We start from the raw sequence: 14,520 nt of genomic DNA, 5'->3' as shown, positions 1-14,520 counted from the left end.
GTTTTGATTTAAATGTAGGCCTATAGTTTATAGTAAGCATTTCGCCACAATGCGCAAAATTGCCCGAAAGGAACTAAGCAATTCACCTTCTTTGTATTGTTAACATACTTTATACATTTCAAAGACATGAATATTTATCAAACAGTTGCAGCCTTTAGCATTATGTATGTGAATTGGATCGTAGAAGGTAATTGTTAACTAGAGCGTGCATTATTTAATTTAAGTTTTGAGAATTATTTCATCGTCTCTGTTATTGAAAGAATGATAATTAAGATGATAATTGGTTATGTTGTGTAATGCTCGTGCAATCCCCAACTGACGCAATAATTTTAAAAACTCCAAGTTCTAAAATAAGTAAAGATTGCCGGTACTATAAATGCAAATTAAGAGTACCTCAAATGTTAATGGCAATAAACACAATTTCAAAAAAAAAAAAAAAAAAAACCAAGGTTACAAAAGACAGTTTTTATGGAAACACAAACTCAAAATCGGCCCCCGAAGAGGTCCACCCCAGGCACGCTTCAATAATTTCAGAAAGAACATCCAAATAAAATTATATCAAAGACAAATGAGAGATAAGAATGGAGAAAGAATGTTAACAGATCTTGTGTAGTGCCCCAACGGTCCCGCAGATCAAAGGATAGGTGTAAGTGAATGTAAAGTTAGATGTGAACCTGGCCTAACTAGTTCCCCTTTCAGACCTTATGGTCTATAGGGCAGATGATGTAAAGTTTATCTGTTTTTGTGGCCTACGGTTAACGAGGGTGTCATGTAGCCAGCACAACGACCAACCGCCTATACTTCTCCCCAACTAATGTCAGGTACCCATTAGAGCTGAGTGGACTCAGAGGCGCCCAAAGATTCCAAAGTTGAAAATCCCAGTCTTCACCAGGATTCGAACCCGGGACCCCCGGTTCGGAAGCCAAGCGCTTTACCGCTCAGCCACCGCGCTTCCCCTGCCCTAACTGATGTCTTATAATTGATCTAATTGTTTTGCAAAAGCTAAATCTCTTATTCGAATCATCAAAAAAAAATAAAAAAAATTATTTCAGTAGTAATAATTTTTTTTCAGAAAAATTGGAGTTTATAAGATTACTATTCAATTTAAATTAGGTCTAACTTATAATGCATACTAATTAGCTTTTTCTCTTTAAAAAACTGCTTGCATAACTGATTTTAAAAATTAGATTTTTCGCTTTAAGAAAAAAAAAAGTAGCCGTTGCATTAGAACTTTTAATGGTCTAAAATATTGTGATGTCGGATTTTCAATATCTTTTCTAGTTTACGAGATCTAAACGGGACGGACGGACAGACATTTCGCACAAAAGTAATAGCGTCTTTTCCCCTTTCGGGGGCCGCTAAAAATGATAATTCGGTACGGTTAAATTGTATGTTACTAGTTTCGATAGTATGGAGCCGATATATTAGTCACCAATTCATTTCTTTTAATTTATTATTTTTGTATGTTAATTTGGTTTTTACATCTACACATTTTTATTTATTTTGTTATTTTATTTCTAAAGTTTTTGTCATTTTTGAGAGAGAACATATATTTTTTTTTTAATTCACAGTTCTTCCGATGGAAATGCTCGTTGATCCGCAGACCATTGAGCCTGGAATAACTGAACATTTGTTGATTAATTGTTCCATTTCTAAAAGTAGTGATTCCAAATTAGCCTTTTTATATTCTATCACAATTTCACGTACAGCCGACAATGAGTCGGAGACCAGTTTTGAAGTAGCTTCAGTAAATATATTTACTAAAGAAGTAACTCAAAACAATACCGAAGTCGAGGGTGCTGTGTCTGTGGGTCAACTTAACAAAAATGGCGAGTCATTCCTAAGTCTGCAGTTTATGTATCCTGTACAACGTATGGTTGGTATATACAAGTGTGAAGCTCATGGAATGAGTCCGTCGGGAAAACCTGCCACCGAAAACAGTTTTAAAAATGTCAAAATGCGAAACCTTGATTTTACTTCAGTAGCTGAACAGCTTAAACTGATTAAAATACAATCAGCTAAAACAATTTCGGAAATAAATGAACGGATCATAAAACAAGCTTCTGAATTTCAAAAAGAAAAAGGTCTGAAAGATGTGGCGCTGGACGGCTTGAGAAACGAGCTAGTCGTGAAGAATCAGGAAATCTTAGACTTAAAACAAGTTTTGGGAGAACTGAATACAACAACAGTCAACTTCATTAAAGCTTTGAATGCTAGACTAGAGAGTTCAAGTCAATGGTTTTTTAAGGTCTCACCGGTTTATAAAGGCAGACGTTACTACCTGTCTCAACAAGACCCTGTCGTCAGATCTGAGGAGGCTATGGCTACCTGTGTTTTCTATGGAGGCTATCTGGCAGAGATTGATGATATGGAAGAACACGCTTTCGTAGTGACATTTATTAAACAATTCTCCGGTTTCAATCATGTACTTCTGGGAGGAACAGATGAAGGGCATGAAGGTCTGTGGTTATATCGAAATAGTAATTCTACATTGCCGTCGTGGGCTATTACACAACGACAAGGGACCCTTTACAATTGTCAATACTTATACAAAGGTGACAATTGGGCTGCCCTTGACTCCCATTGTTATCTAAATTTGTCTCCCTTTCCTGCCAGATTTCTTTGTGAAATCCCTAAAACTGTCATTTAAACACAAGATTCAAATAGTTTACTGGATAATTGAAAGAAAAAATGCATCTTTCATATTGAGTTGCAATTTTAGATTAAGCCCAAGGAGAAAAACAATAATTAAATGTTCAAATCTTCTACATGCAAATCCCAGTTAAAGGTCAATTAAAAAGGGAAAAAAATATATTGTGTTCTTGTCTTTGTCTTGTAAATTAAGGACGTTCCTTCAACAGAGAAGATAATTACGTCCTACACGTAGACGTGTGTAAATCTAGTCATGTATGTTAGAGACTTAAATTCTGTTTAGTCATTGTTTTTTTTCCTGGCTGATTGAGGCAACCCATTGTAGGATGGCACTGGGTAAGAAGGAGCGCTTGTCTGACTTTGTCCTAGCATATGGAATAAAAAAAATGTACTTTATCTTTGTGTCTTTCTCGAGTATTTCATTAGCTTAAATCTGAGAATTAAAATTGAATAAACCCATTTATGCCGAAGGTTGCTTTTTTGTGTGTGCATGAAATTCACATATATTGGGGGGGGGGGGTAAGAACCAAGAATTTCAAGAAAAAAAAACGGTATTTAATCATTTTAATTCCATTGTTGACTTATGAGGTGTTCCACAAGTTCAACATTAGGTAAATCCAGTACTAATACAAACATTTTTTTTACCTGTTACTAAGTATGATTCCGCAGCAGAACATTTCCCAAGTAAGACAGCATTCGATTGGTCACATTCGCAATGTGGTGTTCGTATGACATTGAGCACACTGTGTTGGCTTTTCCTGTTTGACTATCACGTGAATCAAAGTATCGTAACCTGAATCAAAGACGCTGGTCCTTTTCGGTCAGGGTCAGCAAACGATGGGTGACTCTTCTAACAGTAACATGCGATACATCGCCGAAACTCAAGAAGATTCATTGACTTTTTATAATGTGATATATGCAGTTGACATGCATTGTGTAAATTCAGAACAGAACTTTAGATGACTTGAGTACCTTTTCTTTACCAGGTACTGATGCCAGATAGTTATCGATGTTTTCATCAGCTTTGTCTTACACCTCCCATGAACTGGCTTTTCAACAGATTTTGGCTACAGCTTCAATTTTCAGTTGGTTTTTTTACCAGTTGTAAATAACGATTAACTGAACACAGGGATAAACGCCACCAGCAGACGATGCTACATGGGCAACAGAGTTATCTTACCTTCTGCAAACAATATTGCCTTTAGCATCAATTACACAATCAAATGTGTCTCTCTCTTTTCTTGAGCATTACTTATAAAACAATGTGATCCTTTCTCACTGTAATTGCTGCCTAATGCCCCATTGAACGAAAAGCAAAAAAAATTCCGATGGAAATGCTCGTTGATCCGCAGACCATTGAGCCTGGAATAACTGAGCATTTGTTGATTAATTGTTCCATTTCTAAAAGTAGTGATCCCAAATTAGCCTTTTTATATTCTAAAAAAAGATAGCCAGACAAAAGGCAAACTTGCTTTGGGTATAAATATTATTTTTTTTTAAGTAGGTTAACTGGTTACTTCAAATCTGGTTTATAAATAACTAATTTGTTAATTTTTTTTTATTGATTCATCAACAATGGAGCGTAAAACGTGCAATAGAATCCTGCAAGGCTGATAAACGGAGTGGATTCATTTAATATACGCTTTGTTTTTTTTTTAAAGTTCAGCCAAGATAACCCAACGGAGGCCTGATTTCCGAGGCGCCACGGTGAGGCTACGGGAACCGGACTCCTCGGTTAGGTTCAGCTTCAGAGACAAACCATACACACACACACTCGTACATAAAGTAACTATTTGAATGTTAAATTTAACATTATGAACATAATGTTGATATATATAATGAATAGGATACTATTATACCCCGGTATGTTAAATTATCTCACAGATGGGCTGTCCAGCCATGGGAAATACTGCATTCCTCACTAATCTTCGGACTCGAAGACAAGCCTTATTATTATTATTATAATTACTTCCTAGTCCAAAACTCCTTCAGGACGATGGGGGATAGCAGATGGTAGGGTCCGAACCCGGGACCACTGAACGATAGTCCAGAACGCATACCTCACGACTAGGCAGCCATCGTATGAATATATAGATCTGTGATTTAATGTCAATTATAATTGAAAATCAGAGCGCTATTCCGAAATTATGAATCAATTAGATCTAGAACTTAAAAAAAACAAAAGATCATTAATTTTTTTATTATTTTTGTTTTAGAGGGAAATCTGACTTCACTGAATTAATTAATTTCCCCGTTTCTTTTCTCTGCTGAACAAAGTTACGATCATTTAAGAAAAAAAAAAAATATATATATATATATATATATATATATATATATATATATATATATATATATATATATATATATATATATTTCTTAAATGATCGTAACTTATATAGGTCTGTGTCTCTAATCTAAAATATGGACCTATCTGACATTTGATTTCAACTTTTTAATGTTCTCACTTTGAGTTGGTAACTTCAGATAGAGCCCCCATCACTAATGCATGTAAGAAAAAGTTTGGAGATAATGAGATAATGAAGCCTCTTTAAATACATTTGTTTAAACAGTAAAGGTTTATAACACTAGTGCTGTAAGACTAGAAACATTTGAATTAGATACACCAGCAGACTTTATTATATTTTATGAAATCAAATTTGTATTATTATCTTATAAAATACAGACGTTACATTAGGAAACGTTGTTTATAGATGTTAATGATGTTATTATGATATGAGAATAGATCAATAGAAGACGTGGTTTTATTCATGTTTTTTTTTAGTATTTACCCGGAAAAAAATTGTCATAGAATTTTAGCATTCACTATTATCTTATCTTATTAGTTATCTTATAAAATACAGACGTTGCTTCAAAAAAGAAGATGATTACGTCCTACGCGTCATGCATCTTGCATGTTAACCAATGACTTAAATTCTGCCAAGTCACTGGTTTTCCTGGCTGGCTCAGGCAACCAATTCCGTGATTCCATGCTCTAATAGCACTAGGGAAGAAGGAGCATTTGTACAAATTTGTCCTAGCATATGGAACGAGGAATGTGCCTTTATCTTTGTGTCTTTCAGAGTATTTTATAGAAAACTCAAAGTAGAAAATTTAACTCAATATACAACCTTTAGCTACAAATATAAAAGCTCTATAACCTTGATCTCGATCCTAGGTAAACATTTTTCTAACACGTAACTCATTTATGTATATAGTTCGTCCATCGTGGTTCGATGATGACCACTTTTGACATTCCGTGGGGCTGAGGGCTTTGCAGTGGAAGTTTGTGCCTTCTCGTGTGGCTGCTGAGACCTATGTAAGCCCGGAATGTTCGACTGCACACTGGGCAGGTTATTCCAACTGGAGCTAGTATAATTGGCCTTGCTTTTTGTCTCGGACGCTTTTCTTCTGCCACTGCTGTTTTTCTATCCTCAGCAATCTGTGCGCCAGTTTTTAGGGAGACTCAAAGCTGCTCTGAAAGCCTTTAGCATTGACCTTGTCTCCTGGGAGACGGAAGCAGACGATAAAGCAACATGGCGTCGCGCTGTAAACTTTTTTTTTGTTTTCAACAAATCAGGTTTTAATAGTCCAGTAAGTCAGTCCACCGCTAATGGGGGTTCACTAACGTCAGACAATACACACACCTGTCATAAGTCCTCAATATTGTTACACTAATCGTTTCAATAATACTTGTTGGGTGTGCGGTCGAGATGCTTACACCGTTCGACACCCGACTCGAGCAGAGTTTACTGAGTGCTTAAAGGGAGTATGGAAAACCTTCTTTCAGATACCCCCACTGGTGCACAAAAGGGTTCGGACAATAGCGCTGCGAGCATGATATAAGCATGAAAGTTGCACAATATAAAAGCTATTTAAAAAATAATTGGCCGAATGGTCAAGTATGTATATGGCCTACGCTTTGGAGTGTCATCTCCAGTTTGCTGAGCTCAAAAGCCCTCCACTGCTGTACTGCATTGAAAAGGTTTATGCTTGGATGTAATAATAATTTCTTATGGAACGTCCAAACTTTTTTTTTAAACTAGAAGTGTTTACCAACAATACAATATTCAACTCTAGGTAAATACTGGGATTATGAATTTTGGAATTTGAAGGACGCCGCTCAGCTACGTAAATACTGGGATTATGAATTTTGGAATTTGAAAGGACGCCCCTCAGCTACGTAAATACTGGGATTATGAATTTCGGAATTTGAAGGACGCCCCTCCGCTACGTAAATACTGGGATTATGAATTTCAGAATTTGAAGGACGCCCCTCCGCTACGTAAATACTGGGATTATGAATTTCGGAATTTGAAGGACGCCCCTCCGCTACGTAAATACTGGGATTAAGAATTTCGGAATTTGAAGGACGCCCCTCCGCTACGTAAATACTGGGATTATGAATTTCGGAATTTGAAGGACGCCCCTCCGCTACGTAAATACTGGGATTATGAAATTCAGAATTTGAAGGACGCCCCTCCGCTACGTAAATACTGGGATTATGAATTTCGGAATTTGAAGGACGTTCCTCCGCTACGTAAATACTGGGATTATGAATTTCAGAATTTGAAGGACGCCCCTCAGCTACGTAAATACTGGGATTATGAATTTCAGAATTTGAAGGACGCCCCTCAGCTACGTAAATACTGGGATTATGAATTTCGGAATTTGAAGGACGCCCCTCCGCTACGTAAATACTGAGATTTTGAATTTCAGAATTTGAAGGACGCCCCTCCGCTACGTAAATACTGGGATTATGAATTTTGGAATTTGAAGGACGCCGCTCAGCTACGTAAATACTGGGATTATGAATTTTGGAATTTGAAAGGACGCCCCTCAGCTACGTAAATACTGGGATTATGAATTTCGGAATTTGAAGGACGCCCCTCCGCTACGTAAATACTGGGATTATGAATTTCAGAATTTGAAGGACGCCCCTCCGCTACGTAAATACTGGGATTATGAATTTCGGAATTTGAAGGACGCCCCTCAGCTACGTAAATACTGGGATTATGAATTTTGGAATTTGAAAGGACGCCCCTCAGCTACGTAAATACTGGGATTATGAATTTCGGAATTTGAAAGGACGCCCCTCAGCTACGTAAATACTGGGATTATGAATTTTGGAATTTGAAAGGACGCCCCTCAGCTACGTAAATACTGGGATTATGAATTTCGGAATTTGAAAGGACGCCCCTCAGCTACGTAAATACTGGGATTATGAATTTTGGAATTTGAAAGGACGCCCCTCAGCTACGTAAATACTGGGATTATGAATTTCGGAATTTGAAGGACGCCCCTCCGCTACGTAAATACTGGGATTATGAATTTCAGAATTTGAAGGACGCCCCTCAGCTACATAAATACTGGGATTATGAATTTCAGAATTGGAAGGACGCCCCTCAGCTACGTAAATACTGGGATTATGAATTTCAGAATTTGAAGGACGCCCCTCAGCTACGTAAATACTGGGATTATGAATTTCGGAATTTGAAGGACGCCCCTCCGCTACGTAAATACTGAGATTTTGAATTTCAGAATTTGAAGGACGCCCCTCCGCTACGTAAATACTGGGATTATGAATTTCGGAATTTGAAGGACGCCCCTCAGCTGGCCAAAGTGTACTTGACATACGTTTGGGAAGTGATTGGGTTCGATTCTTGTGCTGTCCACGTGACGTCCTCGTTAGAATATCTGAACGTCATCCCCCCCCCCCGCCATTGATAGCTAGGTAATAAAAATGGTGAGCGTTATTGCGAAATCATGCAGATGTTTAACTCAACTGAGGACACATCTGTTCAGAGAAACAAAGCAATCTCTATATTTAGCTTGACAAACTTTTAAAATCTATTTCTTTAATGCTTGTTTCTTTTTTTCTATTAAGCATTTTTTGTTTGTTTTGTTTTTCAGATTAGAAAGCCATGGAAATAAAACGAGAAGTAGCCTATGGTATTGTCCAAGGTTTGAGTGACTTCTGGAAATGTGAAGAACTGCAAGATTTTACTGTCATACTTGGTACAAGAAAGTTTGCGTGTCATGGGTTTCTCCTGGCAGCTTGCTCTGGGTTTTTTAGAGGACTGTTTAGATCCGGCATGAAAGAAACGGAACTAAAGTGTGTGACTGTAGAAGACATCTCAAGTGAAACTTTTGAGTTGATCCTGGAGACTCTGTACACTGGTCATGGTGTTTTGACCAATGACAGTATTATTGACATCTGGGAAGCTGCACAGCAGTTACAAATACCTTTTCTAATTACAGAGTGTGAAGGTTTTGCAAAAGCAACATTATCTCTGGACAATTACATTGAATATTATAAAACTGCCAAACTGTTTAACTCCAAAGAAGTATTAGACATTGTTTGGTCCTTTATTCTAAAAAACACAATATCTTTCTTCCAAACAGACTTTTTTTTGGAGATGCCAATTTCGGATGTTTTGAAACTGATCAAAAGTCAAGATCTTGAAGTACCCTCTGAAGATGCTGTAGTTTATTTCCTATATAAATGGTTGGAATTTAAACCTGGCCAGGAAGATGACATTTCTGAAAATTCAGACAAAGAATGTATGTGCCTGAATTCGGGTGAGAAAAGAATCAGAACAGGCTACAACAGCTTTGAGACATCAGAGAATAAACCACCAAATAATGTTATAACGAATGATGCATCTGATGATAATAGAAAACAATATCTTTGTGATTTGATGTCGAATACAAGAACTTGTTTATTTAGCCCTGAGTGTTTGGAAAAGTTGATAAGTCACCCACTGATTAGAGAAAGCAAAGAAGCCACAGATATTATCATTGAGGCTCTATTTTACCAGTTTCAAGTTGGCAAACGCAATGGACAGTGGCCACCTGGGGCTATTTATCGAAATAATGGCAACTTTATTAACGCTGCAGTGGCTATATGTCAAAATACAAACGATGCAATCGTGCAAGTAAAAGCGTTTTCGTTTGTAACCAAGCAATGGCTTCAGCTACCATGTTTGTATAGCAATTCAAGTGTTGCATTTGTTGCTTTTGATACATCTCTCTACGCTATAGGCGAGTCAGTTGCAGCGTACTCTAGGGGAAATTTGTTCAAAACACAACTTTTGAAACTTACAAATACCAGTTGGTCAGAAGTCAATGTTTCTTTCAATTTACCATCCGATCCTCGTGTGGTAGTGGCTGACGCTTTCATTTATATTCTTTCAAATAGAAGTAGAGAGGTCTGGCAGCTGGACCCCACAGCTGGAACAGCTAGTAAAAAGACTAACTTAATGGATAGAGCAAGAATATATCACGTGACGAGTCATAAACATTTTTTACTTGCCTTTTTTATCAAGGATTCGCCCAAAAAAATAACAGCAGTTGCTTGTTTTAATGTGTCACAAAACACATGGGTGAAACTTCAAAATATCAAAGGCCCTGCTCAAGGAATGATTAGTTTTAAGCAAAGACTTTCTACGTTTCTCCTGCAAACCAATGGGAATCTCTGGAGGGTTGGGTCAAAGAGTAACGATGTGAAAATCAAAAAAGTAACCAAACTTTGGAGTTGTGACTGGTCACCTCACGGAGCTGTCACTTTTAGGGATGAACTCTACATCTATGGAGTGAAGTCTGAGGCTCTGGAACAAGATTCCCAAAAACAATGTTCCTTGGGTGGCATTTTCAATCAAATAGTCTATATGGAAAGTGGGGGAACTGCATCGTCAACATTTATACCATTAACATTGAGTCGACAATGTTTAATTAAGATGTAGATCTTTTAGTTTCTTCGGTGTTTGCCAGGCAGAATTTTAGACCTTGTTTAACCAATTTTATATTATTAGTGGATAACTCACTAAAAACATAGAAAGGATGAATCCGCTAATACTGATCACTACTTCTCCTATCTATATCTTTATTTAGTGATTGTTCAGAGAAATAAAAAAAACTGCGTGGCCCTGACTCTTAGCGTTCCTTTTAATTATCATCTATCTCTTCCAGTAAACATAATTTACCATCTAGTGGTACTATTTGGACTGGTCCTCACCAAATGGTACTTCAGTCGACTGGTCCTCACCTGGCGTTACTTCCTTTGACTGGTCCTCACCTGGTTGTACTTCAGTTGACAAATATGCGTATAACATAGTATATAGATTTAGTAAATATAAATCTATTCGTAGTAGTTTTTCCACGTCTAATTTGAAGTAATAATGCCTTTGATTACTTTGTCTAGCTTAGTTCTTTGAGTCTCCCCTCTAGAGAAAGATATTTTCTAAACTACTTAATTGCACTTTATAATAGTATTGTTTTGTGTGTGTGTGTGACTATTTATCATATTTTCAACATATTTATGCAAACGGTTTTAGATTTTGTGTTTTTTTTTACAATTGTATTACTAAGTAAATACGTTCTGACATAGTAACTAGTACTACTACATTTGAAAAGAAGTGTTCACTTTTTTTTTACAGAGAAAAAAATCTAAGCGTGGTCGAGAGGCCAAGTGCGCTTGAACTTGGCTTGGCTAGAAGGGAACTCGAGGTTCGACACCCGACTCGGGCAGAGTTGTGTTTACTGAGCGCCTAAAGGCAGCACGGAAAACCAACTCCTAGATACCCCCTCCCCCCCCCCAGCTGTACACAAATGAGATTGGACCAAAAGCACTCTGAGCATGCTATTAGCATGAAAGTAGCGCTATATAAAAGCTATAATAAATTTAGTATGCATATAAGTGGAACATAATGTAAAACAACAATTACAAAGTGGTTTTTCATATTATCGCGTGAACTGCGGCGCTATGTAATCACTATGGAACTCTTAACTAAAGGAATTTTGTTTATTTTTTTACGAAATTTTTTTTTCATTGAGGCTTTGAATAAGAGATTGACCCTTTACAAAACAATTAGACCAATTAGATAATCATCGTAAGACATCCGTTAGGCCAGGTTCACATCTAACTTCACATTCACTTTCACCTATCCCTTGGTCTGCTGGACCGCTGGGGCACCACACAAGATCTATCATCCTTCTTTCTCCATTCTTCGCTCTCATTTGCCTTTGATAGAATTTGATTCTGATATTCTTTCTGAAAATATTGCCTTTTCACCTGCCTGGGTGGACCACGTCGGGGGCCGATTTTGAGTTTGTGTTTCCACACAAACTGTCTTTGTAACCTTGTTTTAATAGCTATATCTTGCTTCCGACCTACTCTGGCTACTTACAAATATAAAAGAAAATGTTCATAAACAAACGAGAGATGAATAAAGAAATAAGAGACTATTAGAGTTAGGCCAACATCATGCATTTTGTGAATTATGTTCTGTTTGAGACAGTGCCTTTGCAAATAAATAGAAACTATATATGAAGCATAGGCTATGTAGGAAGATTGTGAGACGTAATCATCTTCTATTTTTTAAGTAACGTCTTATAAGATAAGATAAGATCGTTTAGCATGTAACAAATAGTTTTTATTTTCTTCCGCTCAGCCCTTTATATTTATTTAGTGAGTTATTTTCACGTGGGTCATTATTTGTAATCTAAATCATAATAACCGATAATAATTGAACAATCATACTTTAATTGTAACTTACAATATTGTCCATCCTTTATACAAATCTTACAATATATGCCTATTGATTTTATTGATTCTCTATAGGATTGTATTTTATATTCTTTCTAAATCTTTCACTAGTTCGCAGGAATGGATGGTATTTATCATTATTTTTTTTCCTCCCATTGGTTTTTTGACATTTTTATAATTACTTTCTATGTTTGATTCGTTTAGGCCCCACTCAGTGAACACGTGATATACTTTTAATAAACTTTTTACTCATGTTACAATTATTGAACCGTGTTGGTCTTGGTATGTGATCATATTTACATTTTTTTTAATTTCCAGGGCATTTGTACAATACCTCTATTCAGGTCACAACTTCATGGAGGGTGGAATATTGACACGGATCTAAAAAAACGTCTCTAACGATTATTCTAGAAATTTAACAGTTGATGTATATCGCTGTGAAAAGAATTACTAGCTGGTTTCATGTATTTTATTACATCAAAAATTTTATGAGTATATATATGATGATATAGATACACTTGAAATAAGTAAATTCTTTTAAACAATATATTTTAATCAGTCTCTTCCGAGGCCACAATAGACAATGTCTATGTTTATAAAGAACTTCATGATGAGATCTCATGATTCTAAATGAGAACCTTGGACAAACCAGAACAATATACTTTATCAAAATCTATGTCTAGACCATACCCAATTCTATTTATGCATCCGTTTTAGTTGCTAATTACTAATTAAAAGTGTTCACCCGAATCCAGTGACTCAAGGGGAGAAAACTCAATCAATCGTAGTAAGAAAATATAGTTTAGAGATTATATTATACAGCAGATGTGTGGCTGTTATATTAACGCAAATTAAAGCTTTATTAATAATAAGTTCTTATAACTGAAACAGGTAAACTACTAATTTTTAAAATAAGACTTTAAAAAATTAGTAAAATCTATTTAAACAAAAGTATAAAACTTACACTATATTTCACTAAAAGAAAAACTAGTCAAACTAAATATTTATACTGGTACAGCTGGGCACTCCGAAACTAAAAAATCAAATACATATTACTTGTAAAAGATATAATCTATTATTATGCATTGCTCATTGAATAGATTTATATCTGGACTAAACCTTGTCGACTTAATGTTACAGGAATAAATGATGATGATTCTGTGTCTTCACTCTCCATGTAAACAATCTGATTAAAGCTGCCGTCTAAAAATAATTGTTTTTGAAAATCTTGCTTTAAAGCCTCAGACCTGACTCCATAGATGTAAAGCTCATCCCTAAAAGTGACCGCTCCGTGAAGTGACCAGTCACAGCTCCAAAGTTTGGCCACATGTTTAAATTTTATATCATCAGACTGTAGCTCCAGCATCCAGAGATTCCCATTGGTCTGCATGAGATAAGTTGAATGAATGTCTTTAAAACTAATCATACCTTGAGCATAGCCATTTAAATCATCAAGTTTTCTCCACAGGTTTTGCGACGTATCAAAACAACAAACAGCTGCTTTGTACTCTTCTTCTGTCTTGTTATAAAACGCTAGGATAAACTGCTCATAATTAGTCACGTGACTTATTGACGCCGTAACTGGTAGGTCATTCATTCGAACAGAAATCCTTGCAGTCAGGTCCAGTTGCCAGACTTCTCGACTTGCTATAGAAAGAATGTAAATGAAAGCGTCCGCCGATACAACAAATGGCTCGGGCGGTAAGTCGAAAGTAAAGCTCACTTCAGACCAAACGCCATTGGTAAATCTCAAAATCTGTCTTTTGGAAGGAAAGTTCGGTCTCAAGAATGTTACTTTGTCAGTGGCAATCTGTTCACTTAGGGCGTATAGAGATTTATCATTAGCAACAAATGCCACACTTGCATTGCTATACAAACATGGTAGCTGAACCCATTGCTTGGTTAAAAACGAAAATGCTTTTATTTCTACAATCGATTCGTTTGTAGTTTTCCGTACAGCCACAGCAGCGTTGACATGGTTGCCATTTTTCCTATAAATAGCACCAGGTGGCCAGTGCCCGCTGCGTTTGCCGACTTGAAACTGGTAAAATAGAGCCTCAATGATAATGTCTGTGGCTACTTTATTTTCTCTAACCAGTGGGTGACAACTCAACATCTCCAAACACTTTGTGCTTAATAAGCATGTTCTTGTATTTGACAACAAGTCAGGAATGTTCTGCTTCCTGCTATCGTCGTGTGAATCTATTGTTATATATTTATTTTGATGTTGATTTTCTGATGTTTCAAAACGAGTATAGCCCGTTTTGAATATTTTCTGACATGAATTCTTGAACATAAATTCCTTGACTGACTCTTCAGAAGTT

General features: G+C 36.5%; 3 protein-coding genes across 14 annotated transcripts in view; 2 read left to right on the top strand and 1 right to left on the bottom strand.

The window, feature by feature from the left end:
- The window catches only part of LOC106062345 (kelch-like protein 40b), a 68,041-nt gene extending 64,919 nt beyond the window's left edge, over positions 1-3,122 (top strand). For 10 of the 11 annotated variants that reach the window (XR_008775037.1, XR_008775038.1, XR_008775034.1 and 7 more), the window contains one exon: positions 1,572-3,122. Coding sequence is in view for 2 of the 11 variants with exons in the window: in XM_056012546.1 (XP_055868521.1) it covers positions 1,572-2,650 (1,079 nt within the window). In the remaining 9 variants the exon portion in view is untranslated. Of the gene's footprint in view, positions 1-2; positions 188-1,571 lie in introns of those variants that run through there. The other variant, XM_056012545.1, reaches the window with a different exon arrangement.
- Positions 3,123-5,112: 1,990 nt separating this feature from the next.
- LOC129923107 (kelch-like protein diablo) lies at positions 5,113-12,457 on the top strand. The gene is made up of 2 exons (XM_056012543.1): positions 5,113-5,160; positions 8,563-12,457. Exon 2 carries the CDS (start codon positions 8,574-8,576, stop codon positions 10,392-10,394), a length of 1,821 nt encoding a protein of 606 aa, XP_055868518.1. The 5' UTR covers positions 5,113-5,160; positions 8,563-8,573; the 3' UTR covers positions 10,395-12,457.
- A 192-nt stretch (positions 12,458-12,649) lies between these two features.
- Positions 12,650-14,520, bottom strand: part of LOC106052958 (kelch-like protein 12) — a 3,385-nt gene continuing 1,514 nt past the window's right edge. For both annotated transcript variants that reach the window (XM_013208427.2, XM_056012542.1), the window contains exon 2: positions 12,650-14,520. This exon is cut by the window's right edge and continues 625 nt beyond it. In XM_013208427.2, coding sequence (XP_013063881.2) covers positions 13,299-14,520 — 1,222 coding nt within the window. In that variant the 3' untranslated portion in view covers positions 12,650-13,298.

Source organism: Biomphalaria glabrata, chromosome 15, assembly GCF_947242115.1.
Source record: "Biomphalaria glabrata chromosome 15, xgBioGlab47.1, whole genome shotgun sequence".
Lineage (NCBI taxonomy): Eukaryota > Metazoa > Mollusca > Gastropoda > Planorbidae > Biomphalaria > Biomphalaria glabrata.
The sequence above is the reverse complement of the archived record's forward strand: the minus strand, read 5'-3'. Positions and strand labels throughout refer to the sequence as shown.